The sequence below is a fragment of the Parasteatoda tepidariorum genome, chromosome 10, assembly GCF_043381705.1.
Source record: "Parasteatoda tepidariorum isolate YZ-2023 chromosome 10, CAS_Ptep_4.0, whole genome shotgun sequence".
NCBI classification, from domain to species: Eukaryota; Metazoa; Arthropoda; class Arachnida; order Araneae; family Theridiidae; genus Parasteatoda; species Parasteatoda tepidariorum.
In genome coordinates, this window is record NC_092213.1 from 11,445,411 (window position 1) to 11,473,075 (window position 27,665).

General features: G+C 30.4%; 3 protein-coding genes across 3 annotated transcripts; all 3 read right to left on the reverse strand.

Moving 5' to 3' along the window:
- Positions 1 to 474: 474 nt before the first annotated feature.
- Positions 475 to 4,375, reverse strand: LOC122269713 (zinc finger protein 271-like). The gene has a single exon (XM_043044083.2). It carries the CDS (start codon positions 3,942 to 3,944, stop codon positions 2,466 to 2,468), a length of 1,479 nt encoding a protein of 492 aa, XP_042900017.1. The 5' UTR covers positions 3,945 to 4,375; the 3' UTR covers positions 475 to 2,465.
- A 4,350-nt stretch (positions 4,376 to 8,725) lies between these two features.
- Positions 8,726 to 9,778, reverse strand: LOC122269717 (tigger transposable element-derived protein 4-like). The gene has a single exon (XM_043044102.2). The coding sequence runs from the start codon at positions 9,776 to 9,778 to the stop codon at positions 8,726 to 8,728; it is 1,053 nt and encodes a 350-aa protein (XP_042900036.1).
- Positions 9,779 to 22,897: 13,119 nt separating this feature from the next.
- LOC122269714 (zinc finger protein 271-like) lies at positions 22,898 to 24,139 on the reverse strand. Its single transcript, XM_043044084.2, has one exon. It carries the CDS (start codon positions 24,137 to 24,139, stop codon positions 22,898 to 22,900), a length of 1,242 nt encoding a protein of 413 aa, XP_042900018.1.
- Positions 24,140 to 27,665: the final 3,526 nt, after the last annotated feature.

The following is a 27,665-nucleotide window of genomic DNA, read 5'->3' on the forward strand; positions in this document are numbered from 1 at the left end:
TAAACACCACTAAATAATAAAATAATTCTCTCAGTACTTTTTGAGAGATTTAAAAAAAAATTTCAAAAACTGAAAGTGTTTCCTCAATTACTATAGGGCAGTGCAAGCTGTGCTTGGGAACTAACACTGGGGGTTCCGCGTTCGGCTGACCACCTGACCGGAACATATGCTCCTGCACCCCAGAGCCCAAGGTCAAGAAAACTGAGATGGGCACAGTCGGCCTTGGCCCTCTTAATGGGCTGTCGCGCTACTGAGTTAGTTAGTTTAGTGCAAGCTGTACTAAATAACTTGGAAAGGTGATCAAGCTCACTGCTAAAGGCAGCTAGTACTCAATACTTTTGATAATTTTATTCAGAACTAAGGCAATTTAAGAGTATTTATAATTATTTTCCTGTCAAGTGGATTGAAAAATGATTATTAAAAAAAATGGACATGAATGAAATGAACATGACTATGAGCAACAAAAAAACTACCTATTTTGTGACGATATTTTATTATATACACAACAAAAACTAGGTTATTCAACATTAGAAACTTGATTGTTAACAAAGTTGAACATTTACATAAAATATGAGGATATATTACTTCAAATGAACATTATTATAATTACTACAGCACTAATTTGATTTAAAAAAATTCTTAAAAAATAAGAATACATTTTATAGAATGCCTGTTACAAATTTTTAAAATTTATTTCATTAAGAAATTTGCAAATGCAACTTTAATGTAAGGGGATTTTATATTAATTGAATGTAAACAACAAAAAAAGAAGAAAAAAGAAATATTTTGTATCAGATATGGTATTACAGTATTAAGCATAAAATTAAATAAATTGCATTTTATTTTAACTGCATATGGAAAAAAATAAATATTTATCACAAAATATTGAAAATGTGCTGAACCATTTTAAGAAAAGAACTACAAATTAATATCACACACTTAAACATAAAGACCTTATAACAAAAAAGTTATTTAAGGAGTATTCATGAATTGGGCAGTTATTACATATGATATTAAAAACATTTGCACATTTCCTTATTAAATTTAGTTATTTAGTTAGTGTTTGGAATTTTAAAAAAAAATTAATTTAGATTTACAAATTTTTATTATCTTTCCGTTTGAGTAATCTTTTGCGTTCTTCAAAAGTTTGGTTGAATATTGGTTCTAAAACGTTAAAATGTGATTAAAAAAGTTTATGATAAGTAAAGATTTATATGACTGTCATAATATTTATTAAAGCAATATCTTTGTTTAGATCAAAATGAGATTTCAAAAATAGTGAAAACCTAAGGATTGAAGAACAAGAAATTGATTTTACGGAGCTATCTATACCTTGTTTTTCAACTATAATGTAACCTAATTTATTTAAAAACAATGTAAACCTTCTTTCCTCTAATCATAACATAAAATGTTCCGTACTTAAAAGAAATAAAAAATTTTAATTATACAGTATGTGCTAGAAAGGATTCATTAAAAAAATATGCAGCATGTTATTTTNAAAAAAAAAAAAAAAAAAAAAAAAAAAAAAAAAAAAGGAATATTACCTTCAACTTAGCACTGTAATGCTGAGATAATAAATAACAATTTATGACTAAAGTATAAATGGTGGGTAAGCGATGTTATATATAACAGGTGATAAAGTAATGTTATCCAGCATGCAAAGTTACAAATTCCAATTAAGATGTGTTTCTAAAGATGCATTTTAATTAAAATTATTAATTTTTCTATACTGAAGTTTATTTTATAAGCACTACTTATAAATAAACACAAGAAAGGAAAAATGATGAAAACTGAAAGATAAAATTTAAAAATATTTGAAAAGAAAATGCTTAATTAATTCCAGCAGACTATGTTTAGTCAGACGAAACTTGAGTGAAAAACATTTATCTTTAATACAAATAGGTTAATACACAGTACGGACATGACTATGAGCAGCCATTTTACTATATAGTGAAAATCTACTTTAAAAAGACTGCAATAATTTATAGCTCACACTAGTACGAATCAGAATATGATAAGTTAAAGGAAAATCTCTTTGGACATATATGACAAGAATAAGACTCCCCACCATTATCAATAAATATATGATTAGTAAGATTAGTTTTTTGTTCAGAAACACTTACTTCATATATTACTAGAATAAGGTTCCTCACAAGTATGAACTCGAATGTAAAAAGTTAGATCAGTATTATTGAAAATTCATTTAAAATATACTTCTAAATTATGGTGTATCACATTTCTGAAAAATATTGTATTTAGTAAGAAGAAATTTTTGAGATAAACTTATTACATTATGCTACAACAAAAAGGTTTCCTCACTAATGTGAATACCAACAGAAAAAGCAAAGTCAGCCTTCTGAGAAGAACTCTTTTTACATATGCTACAAAACAAGTATGAATACAATTGTGATTACCTGGATAGTCCCTAAGTAAAAATAATTTTTACAAATACAAGAATATAGCTGCTAAACAGTGAGAGCAAGATGATCTTTTTGTAAAAAACTTTTATTATATATATCACAAGAATAAAGTTTCTCCACAGCATGAACACGACTGTGTCTTATCAGATGGTATTTTCGTGAAAAACTCTTATTACATTTACTACAAGAATAAGGTTTTTCACCAGTATGAACAAGCCCGTGTTTAGTCAGTGTACTTCTTGCTGAAAAACTCTTACTACATATGCTACAAGAATAAGGTGTTTCACCAATATGAACACGACTGTGTTTAGTCAGTGTACTTGTTGTTGAAAAACTCTTCTTACATATACTACAAGAATAAGGTTTTTCACCAGTATGAACACGACTGTGTTTAGTCAGTGCACTCCTTTCTGAAAAACTTTTATTACATATACTACAAGAATAAGGTTTTTCACCAGTATGAACAAGACCGTGTTTAGTCAGTGTACCTCTTTCTGAAAAACTCTTATTACATATACTACAAGAATAAGGTTTTTCACCAGTATGAACAAGACTGTGTTTAGTCAATGCACTTCTTTCAGAAAAACTCCTATTACATGTACTACAAGAATAAGGTTTTTCACCAGTATGAACACGACAGTGTATTATCAGATGGCATTTTTGTGAAAAACTCTTAATACATACACTACAAGAATAAGGTTTCTCACCAGTATGAACACGATTGTGTATAGTCAGTGTACCTTTTCTTGAGAATCTCAGATTACATACACTACAAAAATACGGTTTCTCACCAGTATGAACACGACTGTGTTTAGTCAGTGTACTTGTTGCTGAAAAACTCTTATTACATATACTACAAGAATAAGGTTTTTCACCAGTATGAACAAGACTGTGTTTAGTCAGTGTACCTCTTTCTGAGAAACTCTTATAACATATACTACAAGAATAAGGTTTTTCACCAGTATGAACAAGACTGTGTTTAGTCAGTGTACTTCTTTCTGAAAAACTCTTATTACATATACTACAAGAATAAGGTGTTTCACCAGTATGAACACGACTGTGTTTAGTCAGTGTACTTGTTGCCGAAAAACTCTTATTACATATACTACAAGAATAAGGTTTTTCACCTGTATGAACACGACTGTGTTTAGTCAGTGTACTCCTTTCTGAAAATTTTTTATTACATATACTACAAGAATAAGGTTTTTCACCAGTATGAACAATACTGTGTTTAGTCAGTGCACTTCTTTCTGAAAAAGTCTTATTACATATACTACAAGAATAAGGTTTTTCACCAGTATGAACACGGTGGTGTATTATCAGATGGCTTTTTTGCGAAAAATTCTTAATACATACACTACATGAATAAGGTTTCTCACCAGTATGAACACGACTGTGTATAGTCAGTGCACCTTTTTCTGAAAAACTCTTATAACATATACAACAGGAATAAGATTTTCTTACAGGATGAATAACACTATTTACAACAAGTTTACTTTTCTGAGAAAATCTTTTTTCCCCCATACTGCATGAACAATTTGATAAAAAAAAGTCTGATTACATGTACTGCAAGAAATAAATTTCCCACTAATATAAAAAGTTTTAGCTATCAGTCACTCTGTTTTAATTTAGTTTATCCCAGTAAAGAATTCTGAAACAAACAAGTGCATAATTGCGGTTGCCGGTAAAAGTTGTTGTTTACGTTATTGGTCGCTTATTTCTACGCACTTGAAGTCCAGGATCTTGGAACAGTTTTTGACCAGTAGATGTCGCTACTAATTGCTGGCAAAAAACTGCATATGCGATTTCCATCGAAATTTTGGAATATTTTCGCGGATTGGGAAGTTTTTCGCTGGTTAACGGCAGGTTTTTGTTCGCATCTTGTAATTGGCATGGATACCAGTTAATCACAGAAGTCAAGCATCACTTGCTGCTGCCAGGAAGAGGGTGGGAGAACGTGCTGCGCATTATTCATCATTCATTATGCAAATTTGATTAATGAATAAATTTATTAGTTATGACTAATTTTTGTGAATAAAATTTGAATAACCAGTGAAAAATTCACGCATTATGTCATATGGATGGGTGGTCTAATGTAAACAATAACAAGCGTCTTTAAACCGGAAGAAATTCAGAAAATTTCTGGTGAACTAGACTAATACAATTCTAACCTGGCGAGTAGCGACTTATAAACAAGACACTTCGTTTAATGCTTTTACTTGTTGCTAGAAATCAGGTTCGCAGAAAATGCTGTTTACTAATTAAATTTAGTAGGAATAACACGATCTGTGACGTAGGCTATAGTATACCCAATTATAGATAAATCAACTGCTTGCAATGATCATGATAACAAGCAGTCACAGTAACAAATATTTATTATTTCTCATTACAAGCGGTTATGAATAATTATTATCACAACAAAAAAGGATTGCAGATAATCAGAATTGGGTATAATATATAAAAAACACAACTACTTCAACTTAGTAGGAATAACATTTACCATGACGCAATGCTAAATTCTATGCCAAAATCCACATAAATCAATTATTAATCGAAAATCGAATATCAATTACTTTTCTTTATAATGCAATAAAATCTGGCGAGCAGCTATTTAAACGATCAAACACTTCGTTTGTTTATTTGTGGCTTGAAGTTAGGCTCGCAGAAAATGCCGTTCATGGGTTAAATTTAGTAGGAATAACACAACCTGTGACGTAGGCTATAGTATACCCAATTACAAATTATCAAGCCCTGGGATTGCAAGTCACCATGACTACTTACGTAATGATAAAATACGATTACAAGAAATCATAACTACAAGTTATCATGATCTAACAATTACAGGTAATCTTAAATGCAAGTAATTGTGATATATATGATTACAACTTTAGTAGATATAATCATAATTTCAAGTGGGCTTGACTGCATTGTAATAAGGGTTATAGGTAATTGAACAGTTTTAAAACAATGCATAAATTGTAACTGTAAATGAATTATTTAGTTTACTATTGTTTGATTTATTAAATGAAAACTTTTAAAAATAGAATTACATACGAAAATTCGAGTAAAAATACGTGAATAAGGTTATGTTGTGCTTACTTGTAATCACAATAAGAAACGATTACGAATGATTATGATTGAGTAATCAAAATATATAATTGCATGCAATTATAGTTACATGCAATCGTGATTGCAAGTAATTGCGAGAACATGTAACTAAAATATACGATTACAAGTAACTACGATTGCATACTTTATGCTTATTTAGTTTGTATGTATTAAATATTCATGTTTGTATGTATTAACATATTTTCTGTAATACAATGAACTCACATATATAAATGCAATTTATTAATGTACAAGTAATGCATGTAAGCTCGTATGTATACGCACATATTTATATGTAGGATGCGTACAATCGCTCATACGTAGATATATTTTAAACTCATTTAATATTTGTGCGTAAGCATGTACATGTACAGGCATGCATAAGAATATGCGATATATGAATGAATATACAGATTTACCTATATATTAGAAATGTACCTATGCACGCATAAGTGGCATTTGTACACACATTATAATTTTATAATATGCATGTAAACATGTATGTAATTTTGTATGTTCGTATGTAGAGACAACATATTTAAGTAGGCCGGGATAAACTGGTCGGTAGGGCACTGGGCCCATGTCCAAGAAGAGTTCGTGGGTTCGATACCCGCTGGTTGAAGACTCCCCATGTAGTAAATGGTTACTGATGCACGTTAAATCTGTCGAGTCTCAAAATCCTCCATGTTCCCATAACAAATCAATTCCTCAGGGGGTACTAATCCAGGAGTTTCCTTGTCTTCTGGATTGGTTCAAAATTTCAAGGCTACGGGGTTGAACATTAGTAGGCGTAAACCCAAAAATTGGGTCGGCTGTTCAACGACGGATATAAAAAAAATATGTTTACGAGTATTTAAACACGCAAGTACATTCATAGTATAAATGTCGGTATATACGAGCATTGCACGCGCGTGTAAGAACTTTTTTATTCATTTGATATATGTACATATTTATGCATATAAAATTCATGCACAGACATACATAGTTTATACGTGTATTGTATGTTCATATGTACGTACGCACATATCTATGTACTTCATCAAAGCATGTGTATGTATGAGTGTACGTATGTATACACGAAAATGTTGCATTATGCATATATGTATATACAATGTATGCATGTACGTTAGCACACATAATGTATAAATGTGTGCTTGTATTTACAATGTATGTACAGAAATATATGTATTTGCAATGCATGTACATACATTAAGTGTTTGTAAGTCAAACTCTTTACCCATCTAGGTTATGTTTCTACCTATAACGGGATGTATCTGTCTATAACGAGATGCAAAACGTCGTTTGCTTTTAAACGTCTTATTTTACTCCGAATTTGACCATAAAACTAAGACAAGTGTGAATATTTACTTTTATGTTATTTAAACTTATTCCATCCAAACATTATTGTTTTATAAGATCTTATACTTAGTTGTGCTGAAAAGTAGTTTATAACAGTTTAGTTACTTACAGGGCCTAATTACCGAAAAGGCACAGGAAGTAAGTGCTTCCCCTGTAAAATTCTAGGGGGGGGGGTGCCCAAATGACTGAAATTAAGGGTCCAATTTCTTATTTTTTGCAAAGAAAAAAAAATAATAAAAGAAATTAGAAGAAAAAAATTACTCCAACAAATACTCTCGGAAAGAAAAAAATGGGATGCTTAGTAACGTCACGTTTGTAAAAGCATCGTTGTCGAAATATACCGGTTTTTCTCGTTGGGTTGGTTATAACCAACTCAAGCAATAAGCAACATCCAATCACAGATGCCATGCCTATGTTCCTAAGCCAATCGCATTATTTCATGTAGTGTATTGTTCTTTTCCCCCGATTTGGGTCTTGTCTCTTTAAAATGTATTGTTTATGGACGAAAAATATCAAAAGTATCCTTTGCTCAAGTTAGGGGGGCCCCAAAATCCTATTATGCTTCCCCTATTTACAGAGGTTAATAGGGCCCTGGTTACTTAAGTTCATTTTAAAATTTTGTTCTAATATCTTTAAAACTCAATTCGCGATCTCAACGCTCGAGAACGCCCTCTAGCGGGTGACTGAAAATATCGGACATTAATTCCATCATAACCATTGGCCATGACGGACGCCATTTTCTTAGCAGCAAATAAGAAGCAAAATTTCCCTAAGGAAAAGGTAGAAGAATTTGAAAAAACTAACCAGAACATTGAAGCAGAACACGCCAAGCGTTTGAAGAACAATTTCTCAATAATTTTTACCTTACTACCAACAACATAACTTCGGATTTCATGATCACTTGCTGTTACAGATGTGCATATTACGGTAAAACGATTTTTTCTGTCTTCAATTCATTACAAATTAAAGTGAAGTCAACATTGCTTTAGTCATTCCAATGAATAAAGTGAATTCAGAGCTTACAGAACTCTAATAGTTATAGAATATTCTTCTTCCTTATAGAATAGTATATACGTATTTCTGTCTCTATATAATTCGGAAAACAACAATAATCATCCGAACTACTTGAAATAGTTTAATTTGTGCTGATTATTAATAATTTTTTATCGTTTTCTTGGTAAGCAATTTTTAGTTTTGAAAGAATAATTTCAACTAGAATTCAGCTATTTTGCTTTTGAAAATTTTGATGTGTGGTATGTTATCTAAATGTAATGAAGAGATAATCTATGCATAGATATATTTGAAAATAAAATTTTCAAACGAAAAACATTTCATTTGGAATTCTGTGGATTTATAAAACAGGTGAGTGTTATGATTTTTATAATAAAAAATTTGCTTATAAATATTTTTTTTTCTTTTTTGATGATAGCTTTCAACAGAATGGTTTTTTACGTCTGATTAAGAACTATTCGCGATCGCAACGAACTATAGGGGGCGTTGTTGTATGAGACGCATACCTGCGATTTCTATATGAACCGTCATTCAGTTACTCTGGAGACGTCTTTAATGTAGAACGTAGCATTGCAACGTTCCTTCTTTATTGTGGCCAATTAAATTTAAAAAAGAAAAATTTTTGATATTCTTTCTTATGCAAACGAAAACAAAATGGTATCTCTTTTTATTAGAGAAGGAATATCCAAAACATATCGGAAAAATATTTGTACACTAACAGAAAAAAGTATGTACTATATTCTTATAAGAGTTGAAACCTAATGCCCGAGAAATAGTTTTACTAAATTTAATGATATAACAAGAAAGGCCCATTTAAACTTTACATTCTATAGNATTAACTCAATCGCTTCTAACATATTGACTTTTTTTAGCTCTCCAGTATTTTCAAGTCCTTCCAGCATCCGTTTCACAAGTCGCATTTTATAATGCTGCTTAAATACCTTAATAACTCCCTGATCCATTGGTTGTAGAACAGAAGTAGAATTTGGTGGTAAGAACTGCAACTTGATGTTAGTGTACTTATTCTCCTTGGAATGAGCAGCGCAGTTGTCTACGAAGATTATGATGTTTCGTTTTTCTTTTCGCATCTTACTGTCTAATTTTTTCAAATACGTTTCAAAAATTTTAATTGTCATCCAGGATTTTTGATTACTGTCATAATCACAAGGCAGTGACTTAACATTTCGAAAGCATCTTGGTTTTTTCGATTTACCGATAACTAAAATCGGTAATTTTTCTATACCATTCATACTGGCCCCAACTAAAATTGTCAAACGTTCTTTACTGTTTTTTCCGCCATGACAGGGTTCACCTTTAAAGGCAAAAGTTTTATCTGGTAAAAGATTGAAAAACAGTCCACATTCATCCATGTTAAAAATGTTCTTTGGTTGATACCCTGAAATAATTTCAGGTAATTTAGCTTTCCATTCTTCAGCTTCTTGTAAATCAACGCTGTTACAATCTCCTTTAATTGTTTTATAAACTAGACCAGCTCTTTTTTTCATCCGATCAATCCATCCATTGGAAGGCGTAAAATCAACATTCAATTTCTCCGCAATCTCTAATGCTTTTCCTCTAAGAAGAGTTCCGTTGACAGGTATGTTGGCGGATCTTGCTTGTTTAAACCATATCATCAGTTTCTCTTCAATATTTTCGTATTTTCCTTTCTTCACTTTTTTTACTTTCTGGGATGCACCGGAACAAGAAGAGTTTAAGATGATGTCTTTCTTAGCAATAATGCCATTTAACGTAGTAACAGGAAGATCTAAATTTTTTGCTATTTGAACTCGTGTTAATTGAGGATAGCTGTCAACAGCTTTTAAAATTTTTACTTTGTCATCAATAGATAGAGCTTTACGCTTAATGCCTTTACAGGACATTTTCCACAAAAATCAAACTTTTTACGATGATTTTTAAGATAACATAAGCGCCTACACTAAGAAAATTTTCAACGAAATGCTGCTAAATGTTTAGATGTATCTTTCTCTTCAGTTATTGAATGGGTGTGGACAGCAGTGAAGTTCGTGAGTCACCAGGCTATTCATTTAAGGTGGACACAATGACAAAGCTATTCCCTACATTCTTATCAGTTTCATAGTTCATCTAAAGGTTCACATTCCTTTGCTCACACCTGTTCCTGATAAGTCACCTTTCTTTGTAACAAAGGAGTGATGAAGGTCAGTGGTCAGTACCCATACATGTGTTTGTAAGGGCAAGTTAAAACTAAATAAGACATTTTAAATAAAATTTTAAAAAATTGAAATTAGGAGTGGAAACTTCTTAAACGGGAAAAAAACTTCTTATAAAAGTAAATTTAACATTATGGTAATTGGTTTTTTTAAAAAATAACTTCTTACGCGGGAAAACTTCTTAAAAGGGAACTTTTTAAGCGGGTTCCACGTATATATTTGAAAATAAAATTTTCAAACGAAAAACATTTCATTTGGAATTCTGTGGATTTATAAAACAGGTGAGTGTTATGATTTTTATAATAAAAAATTTGCTTGTAAGTATTTTTTTTTCTTTTTTGATGATAGCTTTCAACAGAATGGTTTTTTACGTCTGATTAAGAACTATAAGAATAAAAAAGGAAACGATATGAAAGTTTTTATTTCTATATAGAGAATTTTTAAAATCGTTTTTTTTCCTAAGAATTCTTTATTTTACATTTTTTAGTTAATTTTTTGATAAAAATTGTTGTCGAAATACTTTTTTTGAAAACTTAAATGTTATAACATTATGTGTTTATGTATACTTCTTGTATATTCTAATGTTTGAAGTAATATGATTCAGAAAAGTATGGAATAAAAATTCGGTACTTACGTACTAACGCCACCGCCGCTACAGATTTGGCGGTCTTTAAGTGCCGCCAATCTGTAATTACACTTAAAATTTTTGCGACAAATCACGAAATAAAACACTTCATTTAAAATCAAAGTAGCCAATCGGATTTCGGTGGAAAATGGGCCGATATAGAGTTTAGCATAGATTCAAAACAATCATATCGCCATATGAACTCTGACAAATAAGATTCCAAATGAAATAACATTTCCAAAACGTACGTTTACTAAGATTAAGTTTCATGTCGTGAAAATTGATACATTTCAGTTTTTTCGGTAAAATATTTCACTCCTGAAAAAATAAAATTGCATCTTGTTTTGTTTTTGGCAAATACCAAAGACGAATTTTCGTAGCACTAAAAAATGGCGACAAGAAAGAATTGTTTTTTTGTTTTTGTTTCGTCAGCAGTCTTTATTTTACGTTTTTTAGTTTCTAAATAATGATTTTTATTGAAACTTGAAATTTTTTGACAAAAATTGTTTTTAAAAAACTTTTTTTACAAAATTAAATTTCATAAAATTATGAGGCTTATGTATATTTTTTGTTCATTTTAATTTTTGAAGTAATATGATTCTTAAAACTATGGAATGTATAGTTTAAATAGGCATTCTTGTTATGTCATTAAATTTAGTAAAACTATTTCTCGGGCATTAGGTTTTAACTTTTATAAGAATATACATATTTTTTTCTGTTTATGTACAAATATTTTTGAAGTTATACTACTTATGCGACTTCCAACAAGGTTGCGTTAAACGTTTAACGCAACCTTGTGTTAATTGTGTGTAAGCAAATACTAAAAAGGGAAAATTGTAAGCAAATACTAAAGATGGAAAATTGTAAGCAAATACTAAAAATGGAAAATTGTAAGCAAATACTAAAAATGGAAAATTGTAAGCAAATACTAAAAAGGGAAAATTGTAAGCAAATACTAAAAATGGAAAATTGTAAGCAAATACTAAAAATGGAAAATTGTAAAAAGATTCTAAAGTAGTGCTATTTTAATAAACATCATCTGACTTGAAATCAATAAAAAATACGTAATTTTCGGACCAATTTTATTTTTCAAAAAAATGAGCAGTGAAATGGGTAACATACTTTTTACAGAAATTATTAGTACAAATTTTTCCCACATTTTATTATAAGAGGATAAAAATAATATTGTTCTAAGGAACCTTCTCAATAATTACGTTATTTCCAGAATTGAAATCTGCTTGAACGAAACATTTTATTGTTTCAAAGCTAAAACTAGAGCCAATTTAACTATTATAATTCATCTGAACTTATTCCATTAATTTGTTGATAGCGATATCAAGGATAAGGATACTATTATAGTATTATTTCATTATACTATGGATGAATCATTAAATCATGTAGCTTTAATAATTTTAAGCAAATAAAGATGTAAAAATAAACTCTATCGAAGTACGCCTAAAGTGTACCTTAAAATATAGATAGATAAAATTTTGGAATCGATAATTAGGAAATACATTTTCAAGCAATTTCTAGTAAGACGTAAATGTCAACTTGTTTGGAATAAATGCGACCTTGTAACTATTTAGTTTTGATTCCTGGGGGTTAGGGGACTTTTCATTGTTATTGAAATTTCAATAGTAAACAGAATTTTCTTGACTTCCTTAAAAATATTGTTAAGGCTAGCAGTTAGGAAAAAAAAATATTCTGCATTGATTTTTAAACAAGTTGAGACGAATTATTATTTTTCAATCTATGAATTTCTGTTATTATTTTACGTAAACTTATTTTAATAATTATTTATTTTATTTTAATCGCACGAAATAATTTAATATACTTTGCTACTAGACAAATAATCCCAAGAAACTGAAGTGAAAAGATAAAAACTTCATTGACTTCAAAGACTATGAAGATGAGATTAAAAGTAGACTTGTTTTGAGAGTTCAAAAATTGACGTCACATGTTATTCGCTCCTGTCGAGTTTTGAGAATGGGAGCTATTTTTGAGCACTCGAAACATGTCGACTTTATTTTCATCATTATATTTTTTGCTCGCCTAGAAAATAATAAATAATTTAGTTTAATTTATTAACTAAAGTTCAGTTTAGTTTAATTTATTAATTTAATTTATTTCTGCTGCGTGTGAGATATTTATTTAAAGTCACATCAATTCACATTTGAGCTTGTGGAATTGTGTATAATCATTTATTAATCCAGTTTGATTGATTAGTTGTTGATTCTTCATAAAAATATTTTTGTAAATAATATATGATTAAGAAAATAATTAAAAAGGTAAAATTTTTGTTGAAGTAAAAAAAAAATCTTTAGCGCTTTTTTTTTTTTAATTTTAATGTATAATTTTATTATTTTATGGCCATTTTTTTTTTTAATTTTTTAAAATATGTTAAAAGCATATTTCTAGTCTATTTTAGCTTAAATTAAATAGAAGAAAAGAAAATAAGAATAATTGTAACAGTTATTTAAATGTTTATTAAATTAGCATAAAATTTTTATACTGAATTATAAGTAAAACAAAGTTTTACAATTAACTTTTCCAATGTAAAAACTTTTAAAACATTTGAACAGAAATATTTACAATTTGTTAAATACGTATTTTAGGATTTTTAGTGCTGTATTTATTCAATTTATGCATCAGATTCTTTTCTGAAGAAGGAATAGATCACGAAACCACACGGGAAAAGATTAAAAATTTTTAAATGTTAACAATGTCTACCTAAGAGAGAAGAGACAAAAGCGAGGAAGAAAAAGCTGTCAAGAATGAAAAACAATTAACGCGACAAAAGCAGAATGAGAAGCAATGAAAATTTATATTATTACCATTTGATATAATTACTGTAACTTAACTCCGTCCAGCCCCAACAGAGGGCATCGCAATTCACGTCCGTGTCCTATCAGAAGCTTCATTAATGGAAACACAGAGCTCTAAGCTAACGCAGAGAGCTCGTCGCACTTATATATAATCTACAATACTATCAGTACAAAAAATTAGAGTCCCGCAGTGGACTGGTCGTTAAGACACGGTTCCCAACAGATCGTCGAAGTCAAGCATCACTGGCTGCGGTCAGTGTGCGGGTGGGTTGACCACTTAGATCAGTCTGCGTATTGATCGAGGGTGTGCGGTATTGGTCTTCGTTAAACTGTTTTACCGTAAAGTGCTCGACTTCGCGCGTAGGTCGTCGGGCTACCGAAGCCATCCCCTCTGCAGAGGATCAAAATTGTGATGGCATGTCTACGGATCATCCTCAGGGATGATCCGAAGCCCATTGTGCAGCTCTAGTGTGACGTAAATGAACAACAACAACAAGAAGAAAATAGAGTATGGTGAAAAAAGGAGGCCTTCAACTAAAGTAAAACCGAGAGTGACCCTGAGTAGCACTGGTGTAAATGTACAAACGTAAAGATGTGCCATTTACAGAGCTCCAAGCCATGACTGAAGACTGTTTAGTAACATAAATTACAAATGTTTCATGCCCTATAAGAGAGAAGGATAACAAAATTTGGAATATAATATATGAACATGAATTGTAAATAAATATTAACATTATAATATAATATAATATAATATAATATAATATAATATAATATAATATAATATAATAATATTTTATTGTATAGTATTGTATAATGTAATGCTGCATCAATGCGCGTATTGATACAGCAATGTAATGCAATGTAATATTATATATTGTAAAAACAAATTAACTGAAAAAAGTCTGCTTTGTAAATGATTGCGTGTTTCATTTTTTCATTGGTCGTTCAAATCACATTAACAACGAAAAATTTTGAATATTTCCTATACAAGGAAGAATTGACCATTTTAATTGTTTCATACATTACTAATGCTTGTCCAACATAAAAAAAAAATAAAAAATACTGTTCACACAATTGTTATTATTCACAGAATTTTGAGTTTTTGTACTTAAAAATTGAAAATACATCTCCAGTTCACATTACACCCGCAACGTGTGGAAATTATTATTATTTTTTTTAATAAATACAAAAGGCAACTTGCAAATTATTATTATTTTTTTTAATACAGGGCAACTTGCAGATTTGTACTAATGTATATGTAAGAGGGAACGTTGAAATCAATAAAAATTGAAATTAATGCTTTAATAATTTTTTAAATTGGGCAAATAATTGAGTACCTTTTTTAGCTTTTAATCTTTAATTTGGAATAATAATCAACATCGAATGCGTGATATATTAAAAAAAATACAAAGAAAGGTTGATAAATAAATATTGTTGGAAAATACCGTTAGGAATAAATAAAAAGTTTACTAATAAAAATACCTTTACAATTTTTGTTAACTTAGTGTCAAAAAAAGAAACATATGTATTTGTCAATAAAAAAATCATACCATGTGAATATTCGGTTAACCCTTCGACGCAGATGGGTTGCCAGACTCACTTTTCTTTCTTTTTTTTTCAGGCCCTCTAATTATAATATATTAATATATTTTACTTAATATAAATATAAATTACAGTACAATAATTTCTAAAAAAAATAGATATATTATGGAAAATATTTGTACTAAAATATTAAAAAAAAAAATGCAAGTTCCTATTTGAAAAAACTATTTGATTGTGGTAAATTTTGACTGTTTGTTTGTTGTTTGGCCGCGAGTAATAGCTTCATGCCAAGTGATTCTAAATACATCTTATCTTTATTCTAATAGAATAAACTACAAAAAAAGAAGAAAAAAAAACAAGCTTTACTTATTTCAATAACATAAAGCCACCGAAAAAGGCAACAAATAATATTAAATAAATTTTTTAAAATTATTTTTGCTATATTAATTGAAAAACTTAGTGGAAGAAGCAGGTAAATGATATTTTCAGAATGAAAAATATGTTGCATCCAAACTATTTTATTACTAATTTAGTAGAAGGCGGGACGAATAATTCTTTGCTTTATTTGTTCCTAATTTTAAATAAAACCAAATAACCTAAAAAATAAAACCTTATTGCCTAATGTGAAATAAAAATAGTGCTAACATACTAATAATTTATGTCAAGATTTAAAAGAAAACAAAAGCAGTGATTCATTAATTCCCCTAAAAATGTCACTTACCTGGTTCTTCCATCAAGCTCTTCAATTGTGTCGGAATACGCTTTTTTGTTATAAGATTTCGCAGTGTTTTTTTTTACTATGATTTATTGATAATTAGCTTATTTTTTACTGATTCTTTACCGATTTTTTATTCACCCCGTGCGAAGAACGTGTGCTCAGCTAGTAGTTTGTAAATGAATGTCTGAATCTGTGTGGATGCGTGGGTGTGTTCTTTGCTGATGCTTAAACCTGACAACCGAAATGTATGAAACTTGGTATATAGATACTTTGAAGCACAAGGAAGGTCACTGAGGACATTAAAACATTCTACGACGAGCCGTTCGAGCTGGATGAAAGAAAAACGAAATGGAATTCTCTGATTGGCTTAACGTTAGCCATTGTTTTAAATTTAACTATAGACAATTCAATCAATCATACATTCATTATTATTATATATTGTATCATAAGATAACATCAGCGATAATTTCTAGCTTATAGCTCTGTTTGATCAACAAAAAGTAGCTTATTGCACTTATTCAAGTATTCGAAAGTGAACGCAATGACCTATAGGGGCGTTGTTATTTGAGACGAATGACTGTTAGCCGAACAACAGGATCATCAGTTGGACTGGAGATTTCTTCAATGTAGCATAGTGACGTTCCTTCTTTATGATGGATTATTAAATTTAAAAAAGAAAACTGTTCAATATTTTTTCGTATGCAAGCAAAAACAAAATGGAATCTCTTTTTTTAGAGAAGGAACATCCAAAACACATCGGTAAAATATTTTTAACTAAGCAGGAAAAAAAATGTATCTTTTTAGTCTTCTTATTAGAGTTAAAACTTAACTAATTTCGCTCTACTAAATTAAATGATATAATATGAAAGGTCTATTTAAACTTTTTATTCCATATTTTTTTGAATCGTACTTCAAACAAAGAGTATAGAGAAAAACATATTGTTATATTATTTAATTTTGCGAAAAAAGTTTTTTGACAATTGGATAAATGAACTTTATAATTGGATGAAAAAAATTTTTCAATTCACTTAAGCTCTAAAGATATAGCAAAATATGCAAAAATGAAAATAAACAATAAAGGGTCCAAACTTTGGACCGCATTCAGAACCGAATCCGTCGAAAAAAGATGTATGTTTCTTCAGAGGAAGTAATTACCTCATATGAGAACTGAAAGGATTACTACAACAGGAGAAAAATGAAAAGCAATAACATATCGAATATCACCTTGGGAATACCATAACAGAAGCCAAAAAGTATGCTACAGAAATAACATCCCAAAAATTGAGAGGGAAAGACATTAAAAAAGAAATTAAAGTGGAGACACAGAAATGTCGCAGCTTCAAAAAGCGGGCATTACCATGATTCAGTGTGGGAGCAGTTTCTGCGGTTGGCAGTTAATTACCACAAACAGCAATACCCTGAATGCTCCTAGAGAAAAGAATTTAATTGATAGTTTTAAAAAAAGTTAGAGCTACGTTCATAAACAAAATTGGCTTTCAGTAAGTCAAATTCAATTTTATAATTTCATCCCTGCAGCCGACATAGTGGTGCACATGATCCTTTCTGCGACAAGTTTAACATTTTGATTAGTTCATTTACGTCGCACTAGAGCTGCACAGTGGGCTATTGGCGACCGTCTGGGAAACATCCCTGAGAATGATCCGAAGACATGCCATCACACTTTTGATCCTGTGCAGAGGGGATGGCACCCCCTCTTCGGTAGCCCGACGACCTACGCGCGAAGTCGAGCACTTTACGGTAGGAAAGTTTAACGAGGATCAATACCGCACACCCTCGGTCCTTACGCAGACTGATCCAAGCGGTCACTCACTCGCACACTGACCGCAGCCATTGATGCTTGACTTAGGTGATCTGCTGGGAAACGTGTCTTGACAATCATTCCACTGCCGACCGTGACAAGTTTAGCAGTTTTGCGACAAGTTTCGAACCAATAAGCAAATGCTATTTTTTTTTATTTCCCCATATTCCCTGTGCATTTTTCTACAAACATATTGTTATACGAAATTCTCAAAGTCTTGTCGTTTCTATGCAGCAAAACAAAGTTGAACACTCAAAACTGCGGCGGTTTGTACAATTTTTTTTAATATAGAGATATTTTCGATAACCAAGTAATATTTTGAAATGCTTCTGTAAATAACACAATTTGCTGTTATAGTTTGCTCTTGGTGTATTGAAAATGGAGTTGAGCAAATAAAGGCTCCACTACTTCAATAGCTAAGGAACCAGCAAGGTTTAAATTCGGTTCTGAAGGGATAGAAGCTTGCCAGTGGCGTAGCGAGGGGGGGAGCAAGGTGAGTCATCATGCCCCGGGCGCTACTCACAAAGGGGCGCCAAATGTTCCGCAAAACAAAAAAAATTGCTGGGTAATTTTTATTATAATTGATTTCTGGAAAATATATTTTAAATCATAAAGCATTATTTGTAAATTGTGATAACCATTCATTGAATTTAGTAGGAGTTACTGCAGCAAAACAAGATCCAATCGTTGCCACATGTTTTGAAATAATTGAAAACATATATCTCTTTTTGTCACGTTCAACGTTACGAGGAGAATTATTAAAAAATGCTTTAACAAAAACTGTCAGACGTGAATCTGAAATACTATGGATAGCCAGAATACAAGCGGTTAGCGTTATCGTCGATCAGGACCGTCTTATTAGCATGCAGGAAAGGCCCGAGCACAGAAATTTTTTGGGCCCTTATAACATTGTATACTGTTTAAAATCGAACTAAAAAAAAAACTTCACATGCATAAAAAAGAGCATTTTTAACGCATGCAGTAATTTAAACAAATTTAAATACATTTTGATTTCCCCAAAAGATTGAATCCACATAAAAACTTCATTGGAACGTAGAAAAATATATTTCGGTTGACTTTTTAAGTTCTCCCGGTGATAAACTATTTAAATTATTGTTGTTTGCATGATAATCGATCACTATGTGTAAAAAGAATAACAAAATGCACTTTATACAATGGAATATATTTATTTTTAAAATATAACGCAATTTTGTTTATTTTCAGTTTTTCTAAATATAATTTATAAAAAGTGAGATTTTCAAGGGCCTCCTGAGTGTGCTCATGCGTAACGACGGTGCTATCGTCGATGGGCTGAAGAGTATAGTAGAACTATTAGAAAAATTAGCAGAGGACACTACCACTACAAGTGACACCAGAAGTGAGGCTACCAGGGGTGATAGTGAGCCCAGATCAAAATTCCGGAAAATTTCTTGAGTTTAAAAAAAAAAAAAAAAACCGGTTTAAATTGAAAAAAATTAAAACATTGTTTTTTTTCTTCCTTTTTCTCAATATTTCTTAGTTTACATAAAATATATTTAAAATTTTGCACATACCTATGATGACCTGGAGAAGTAATTAAAATTTACAAATATGTCTTTCTTTCTTGAGTTTATGATTATAACAACTATTCACTGATAAAAAATGAATATTAATCATGAATATAAGCTTATAAAGTATATCTCTGGCTCTCCCTTACAAACGAATAAAATAAACTGTGTTAAGTTCCACCCTTGAAAATTTGATATCTGGAAACTTCTGCGATCAATGATTTTTTGAAACGCCTGGACCTTCGATCTCCGGAAACTTCCGGATAACTGCTAGCGAAAATTCCGGAAATCCGGATTTTTTCCGGAGCACAATCAGCCCTGGGCTACAATTCTGTTGCAAATGATAGTAATTTTTAGTTTCATAACTTTAGTTCATTTCTGGTATGAAATCTTAAGGATCGTGTGCTGCTCATATTACAAGATCCTAGAATGAATTTCAGAGAAGCGTTCCATTGAATCATTAGTGACTGAACTAGCCGAAATTTGAGACAAGCTCTGTGAAGAGGCAATTAGAAAAAGCGAAGTCTCTTTGCGAAAAATGGGATATTGATACAACAATAAGTGTAAGAAGAAGCCGCAAAATGTCCCGGAGAATTGGCTAGAGATGTTGGTCTTTCCGCTGAAAGTGAAATTTCTCTCGTTATGAAAAGTGTTCTTGATCGTCTCCAACAAGAAATATGTACACGATTAAGTGACCTTAATTTCAAGTATGGATTTCTACTAGACTTTGAAAACTTATTAAACAAGGAAAACGTTGATAACGATCTTGAAAAAAAATTGCAAAAATTTGAGTGAATTTTACAATGGAATAGAACTCTTTAATCGAAATATTATGTGACTGTAAAATGTTACTCCGCAGAAGAAAAGAAATTGAACCTAAAACTCCATTAGAATTTCTTACTTTTATAATCTCGTATGGAGAAGATGTTTTTCCAAACCTGACGCTTCAAATATTCCAGACTATCTCAGCATCAATTACTAGCTGGAAACGTTCATTCAGCAAAATCGCCTAAGTGACCTAGCATTTTTAAGTGTGGAAGGAGAAAATTTTAACTTATCAACTTTGATGATATTATTGATAAATTTGCTTCATCAAAAGCAAGGAAACTTTATACATAATAATTAGTTTTAATAATGTATTAAAATCATATTATTATTAAATTTATGTATCAGCTTAGAAACAATAAATATTTACTTTTTTATTGTTTTAAAACTGCGTGTTCTTAAAATATTTCTTTATAAATATGCAAAATAAATAATAGGTATCTTTTGAACTAATTCTAGATGATCATATACATTTCAAAATCTAGTCTTGTTTTCTCAACTACATTTTTTGTCTCAAATTTAAAGCCTAGCTTGTGCCTATGACTTTATTTATTTTAATTTATTTATTTATTAATTTGGAGCATGTTTTACATATAATATTATATGGTTTTCGAATGGGGGGGGCGCTAAAAAGGTATTGTACCCCGGGAGCGAGTTAAGCTCGCTACGCCACTGAAGCTTGCTAGAAGAATTTCATTACCCTTCAAGCTTATTCCACTACCTACAATAATGGAAGAAACACTTTCGGTTTTTGACATTTTTATAAATTTCTCAAGAAATGCTATAACTTCTATAACTTCGGATATGTTTGGGTCATGCGATTTCTTATACTTATCAATAAATTTTACAGCTTTCTGGGATTTGAAAGGCCGAAAACAAATATTTTTGAATACACTATACTAGAAAATACAACAATAAGCGTGTAACTTGTACTTATTACTTTGGTGCTTATTAGTAATTATTGCATAAAATTTCCACAAACCTAGCTTCTAAATGATAAGGGGTTTCAAAAAAATTACATTTTGCATCATAAGACAAAATTAAACAACAAATGATACCTTACAATAGTACATTAAAATGTGATGATGTAAAGAAAGAAAACATACTTTCATGGAGGATGATCCCCCAAAATGCTGCTATCCTTTTGAATAAATCTTATTTAATAGTACAAAATAAAATTTGTGGGAAACTCATTATCATTCAGAGGTTTCTTTGAAAAAGTACAAAAACTGAGCAGAAAATTGCTAAAAACTTTTTAAATGTGAAAGATATTCGAATCAGTCTATTTCATTAGACACAGAAAGCAATTAACTGCGAAATTTTATGAAAATTTTTTTTTATACCTTTTCTCAGCGCATGTGAGGTATGAAAGAACTAGTTTAAATGCTCAGAATTTGCACAATTTGTAAGGAATTTTATCTTTAATAAATAAATAAAAAAATATAAAATAAATTTTTTTTTAATGATTAGAAATTGTTCTGAAAATTTTTTTATATTATAGCCAAATTTTTGTTTTATATATATATATATACTTTAGCTAGGTTTACGAAATGTTATTCATCGATAAAAAATAACAACTGAAGTGGTCAAAGCAAGTTACAAGCTTATGGCTATATTTTTCTGTCATAGGGTGTTCAAAAATACTTGTTTTAGTTCGTAATTTATTATCGCTCCTTTAAGCCTGTGAAAGCTTTGAAACTTATTGATAAGTATGGCAAATTTCCTGACATAAACATCTCTAAATAACAAAATAATCCATGCTCAGTACTTTTTGAAAGATTTTAAAAAAATTTCAAAAGCTGAAAGTGCTCCCTCCATTACTATAGGGCAATGTAAGTTGTACTAAATAATTTGGAAAGGTGATCAAGCTCACCGCTAAAGGCGGCTAGTACTCAATACTTTTGATAATTTTATTCAGAACTATGGCAATTTAAGAGTATTTATAATTATTTTCCTATCAAGTGGACAGAAAAATTATTAAAAAAAATGGACACGAATGAAATAAAGATGACTATGAGCAACAATATAAAAAAAAAAATGAACATGACTATGAGCAACAAAAAAACTATCTATTTTGGGACGATATTTTATTACATACACAACAAAAACTAGGTTATTCAACATTAGAAACTTGATTGCTAACAAAGTTGAACATTTACAAAAAATATGAGGATAAATCACTTAACATTATTATAATTGCTACAACACTAATTTGCTTTCAAAAAATTCTTAAAAAATAAGAATAGATTTTGTAGAATGTCTGTTACAAAATTTTAAAATTTATTTCATTAAGAAATTTGCAAATGCAATTTTAATGTAAGGGCATTTTATTTTAATTGAATGTAAACAATAAGAAAAATAGAAATATTTTGTACAAGATATGGAAATAGTACTAAAAATAATAAACTTTAAAAAAGCATCTTTCACAATTTTTCTAAACTTTATTTCTGTATCCATTATGTCAAAATACACAGTATAAGTATGAAATTATAGAATAAGGCTCCCTACCGGTATCAATAAATATATGATTAGTAAGATTAATTTTTGTTCAGAAACATTTACTGCATATATAACTAGAATAAGGTTCCTCACGAGTATGAACTCGAATGTAAAAATTTAGATCAGTATTATTGAAAATTCATTTAAAATATACTTCCAAAATATGGCGTATCACTTTTCTGAAAAAGATTGTATTTAGTAAGAAGACGTTTTTGAGATAAACTCTTATTACATTATGCTACAACAAAAAGGTTTCCTCTCTAATGTGAATACAAACAGAAAAAGCAAAGTCAGCCTTTTGAGAAGAACTCTTTTTACATATGCTACAAAACAAGTATGAATACAACTGTGATTACCTGGATAGTCCTTAAGTGAGAATAATTTTTACAAATACAAGAATATAGCTTCTAAACAGTGTGAGCAAGAACATGTTTAGTCAGATGATCTTTTCGTGAATAACTTTTATTACATATATCACAAGAATCAAGTTTCTCCACAGCATGAACACGACTGTGTCTTATCAGATGGTATTTTCGTGAAAAACTCTTATTACATTTACTACAAGAATAAGGTTTTTCACCAGTATGAACAAGCCCGTGTTTAGTCAGTGTACTTCTTGCTGAAAAACTCTTACTACATATGCTACAAGAATAAGGTGTTTCACCAATATGAACACGACTGTGTTTAGTCAGTGTACTTGTTGTTGAAAAACTCTTCTTACATATACTACAAGAATAAGGTTTTTCACCAGTATGAACACGACTGTGTTTAGTCAGTGCACTCCTTTCCGAAAAACTTTTATTACATATACTACAAGAATAAGGTTTTTCACCAGTATGAACAAGCCTGTGTTTATTCAGTGTACTTCTATCTGAAAAACTCTTACTACATATACTACAAGAATAAGGTCTTTCACCAGTATGAACACGACTGTGTTTAGTCAGTGTACCTCTTTTTGAAAAACTCTTATTACATATACTACAAGAATAAGGTTTTTCACCATTATGAACACGACAGTGTATTATCAGATGGCATTTTTGTGAAAAACTTTTCTTACATATACTACAAGAATAAAGTTTTTCACCAGTATGAACAAGACTGTGTTTAGTCAGTATACGTCTTTCTGAAAAACTCTTATTACATATACTACAAGAATAAGGTTTTTCACCAGTATGAACAAGACTATGTTTATTCAGTGCACTTCTTCCTGTAAAACTTTTATTACATATAATACAGGAATAAGGTTTTTCACCAGTATGAACACGGCGGTGTATTATCAGATGACATTTTTGTGAAAAACTCTTATTACATACACTACAAAAATACGGTTTCTCACCAGTATGAACAAGACTGTGTATAGTCAGTGCATTTTTTTTTGAAAAACTCTTATCACATATACTACAAGAATAAGGTTTTTCACCAGTATGTAAACGGCCGTGTCTTATCAGATGTTCTTTTCGTGAAAAACTGTTATTACATATACCACACGAATAATGTTTTTCACCAGCATGAACAAGACTATGTTTAGTCAGTGAACTTTCTTCTGAAAAACTCTTATTACATATATTACAGGAAAAAAATTTTCTTACAGGATGAATAACACTATTTAAAACAAGTTCACTTTTCTGAGAAAAACTTTTTTTTTCCATACTGCATGAGCAATTTGATAAAAAAGTCTGATTACATGAACTGCAAGAAATAAATTTCCCACTAATATAAAAAGTTTTAACTATCAGCCACTCTGTTTTAATTTAGTTTATCACCGTAAAGAATTTTTAAACAAGCAAGTGCATAATTGCAGTTGGCGGTAAAAGTTGTTGTTTACGTTATTGGTCGCTTATTTCTACGCACCTGATGTCCCGCAGTGGACTGATCGTTAAGACACGGTTCCCAGCAGATCACCGAAGTCAAGCATCACTGGCTACGGTCAGTGTGCGGGTGGGTGACCACTTGGATCAGTCTGCGTAGAGACCGAGGGTGTGCGGTATTGGTCCTCGTTAAACTGTGCTACCGTAAAGTGCTCGACTTCGCGCGCAGGTCGTCGGGCTACCGAAGCGGGGGCGCCATCCCCTCCGCAGAGGATCAAAATTGTGATGGCATGTCTTCGGATCATCCTCCGGGATGTTTCCCAGACCGTCGCCAATAGCCCATTGTGCAGCTCTAGTGCGACGTAAATTAACAACAACAACGCACCTGATCTCCAGGATCTTGGAACAGTTTATGACCAGTAGATGTCGCTACTACTGCATGGCAAAAAATTGCATATGCGATTTCTATAGAAATGTTGGAAAATTTTCGCGGATTGGGAAATTTTTCGCTGGCTAACCAAGTCTTTTGTTCGCATCTTGGAATTGGCATGGTTGCCAGTTAAGCACCGAAGTCAAGCATCACTTGCTTGCTGCCAGAAAGTGGGTAGGAGACAGTGCCGAGCATCTTTCACGGAAATTTTATTCGTGACTAAATTTATTCGAAATAAATTTGTTCTGAATTCATATGCAAATTTATTCATAATTCATCATTCATTAGACAAATTTGATTAATGAATAAATTTATTAGTCATAACTAATTTTTCTGAATAAAATTTTGAATGACCAGTGAAAAATACTAGCATTATGTCATATCCCTTATGAAAAAATCGAGGTATAAATGAGGTATCAACGAGGTATATTTGAAAGGTATAAAGGAGGTTGTTATTTAAATACTTCGTTAAGGTTGAAAAGGGTGCAAATGAATACCTCAAAATCTACCTCAAATATACCTTAAATATACCTTAAGAGGTATATATGTTTCAACCTGAGGTGTTTAATTTTACATCTGTGGAGAGGTAGATATTTACTACTTTAAAGTGTTTTATTTTCAACCTTAGGTTATTACTTATCAGTCTGAAGTATATTTTTTTGCACTTGTGGAAGTATTTTTTCAACAACCTAAGGTATATCATTTTACACTTCAGGTTATTATAAATCAACCTCAGGTGCATTTTGTTCTACCTCAGGTAATTATTTTTCAACCTCAGGTATATAATTTTGTGCTTGTAGAGGTATATATTTATCAACCAATGGGGCGTCGTTTTACACTGCTGGTTGTGATAAATCAACCTGAAGTGTATTTTCAACACTTGGAAAGGTTATTTTTTTCGTGTTCCATGTTCTACCTTAAGTATTTTTAGAAGTATTAATTTATCATCCGAAGATGCGACATTTTACACTTCAGGCTTATGTAGCTCAACCTAAAGCTGTTTTTTCAGTACTTAAGAATGTGAGGTGTTCACCTAGTTGATTAATTTTTAACCTCACTATATAAAAAATATAATATATATATAAAGATATTATCTATATTATATGAAGAATAATGTATCTCATTACATTTTTTCACTAGTAGAGATCTTCATTTATCAATCTGAAGCTTTTAATATTAAACCTTCGGCAGTAATTGCTTCTTTTGTTAAGTTATAAAAGAAGGTTTTAAATGCATAATTCTTCTGTAATTTTAATAGATTTCATTAAATCATCTTAAAATAACACTTATCCAAATTCTACAATTAGTAAAAACTATTTATGGGAACTCATATTTTCAGAAAATAGTTGTCTAATGTGCTTGAACTTCTTAAGCTATAAAACTACAAATTTAAATAATTAGTCAGCTGAAATTCAAATACTTTTATTTAAAACTAAAATTTTATTTTTTTACAAATCAACAAAATTATTTTAAATACTGTTTCCGTCTACCTGTTGAAACTTGTAATTATTGGAACCTAAAAGAAAAAAAAAAAGAATTAGTAATTAAGTCATATTTGCAATAATAGTGGAAGGTTTTAAACTATTAAAATTATTTTTTTGATGGTTTAAATTAACTGGATGAAGTTAATTTTTTTTCCAGATAAATAGTAGTACTCTTCTGCCATTTCTGTTCAATCCTCATAGCTAAAAAGCATGACAGGTACCACAGCCACAAAATAAAGTACACTGAAGTCAGTACTAACATTAACTACATTTACAGAAATTCAAAGATATAATTCCAATCTTAATATGCAATTTTAACACTTTGTATTTTTCTATACATTTGGTATCATTATGGTACTTGTAAGTTTGATAATTATATTTTCTTTCCTTCTTTTCTTACAAATCTTTAAACTCAATAAACCTAGTCTATATATTTTTAAACTTTTTGTCAGACTTTATGAAACTAATAGCTTGTTTATAAATTTTAGACGCTGAATCTGAAAAGGACTTCCGTTATTGTCAATTACATAAGAGTTTCCTAAAAAATAGTTATTTTAATATTTTTTAATAAATGTAATCAAGAATCAACAATCGTCTAATGAATTAAATCTTAAAGTTATGTACCAATTTTTATTTTTTTTTGCACTCAATCGAATAGAACAAATTACAAGTTGATAAGGAGCATTTATTTTAAAGTTGTGAGTAATTTTATGTGAGGAAAATGTCTAAGAGAGAATGATTTGAAATAATACTTTTAAAATAAGTTGAGTATTGATCTCCTATATAATTTATAATACCAAGCAGAATAAAACTAATAGCTAGTTGTTACAAACATTTGTTCAAATATAAAAACACATCCCTTAAGATGAAATTCAAAAAATTGCATATTACTTTTAACATTAAATGTCTTTATTTGCAATTGATTTTATTCAATTCAGCATTAAAATTGCATAAGAAACTATACTGACTTATTTCTAAAACATTTAAGATTTCCGAAAATCGCTAATTTTTGCAGTAGTGAACTATAAACAGCTACATAAAAATGCTCATAACCTTGAAACAAATTGTCATATAAACTTGAAATCGGGTTAAATTTAATTCTATTCAATATTTTAATAAGTAATAACAATCTGCTTAGTAAATAATTAACGTGGGTAAATTGAGAAAAAATAACACGTAGTGAAAATAGCAGTGTGATCAAACATAAAAAAGTGAGCTAGTACAGTTACTAGTTTTCAATTATCAAATATCTAACAAACTATTGTTATCAACAATTGAATAAATGCTGTAGTTTATTAGGAGAGATTACTTTTTCTTTATGGTATGAATTCAGAACTATTTCCTAGGGGAAGGCTGAGCAGTAACTTGCTAGTCACTTCTTCATCGCTGCTGCACATGTGCTATTTACAGCCTAGGTCATCTCAGCAATATCAGGGAACAGTGGATAAGCTCT

Excerpts from the sequence above, each read along its gene's own strand:
- LOC122269713 (XM_043044083.2), bottom strand. The coding sequence starts at position 3,944 with ATGGGGGAAAAAAGATTTTCTCAGAAAAGTAAACTTGTTGTAAATAGT.
- LOC122269714 (XM_043044084.2), bottom strand. The coding sequence starts at position 24,139 with ATGGAAAAAAAAAGTTTTTCTCAGAAAAGTGAACTTGTTTTAAATAGT.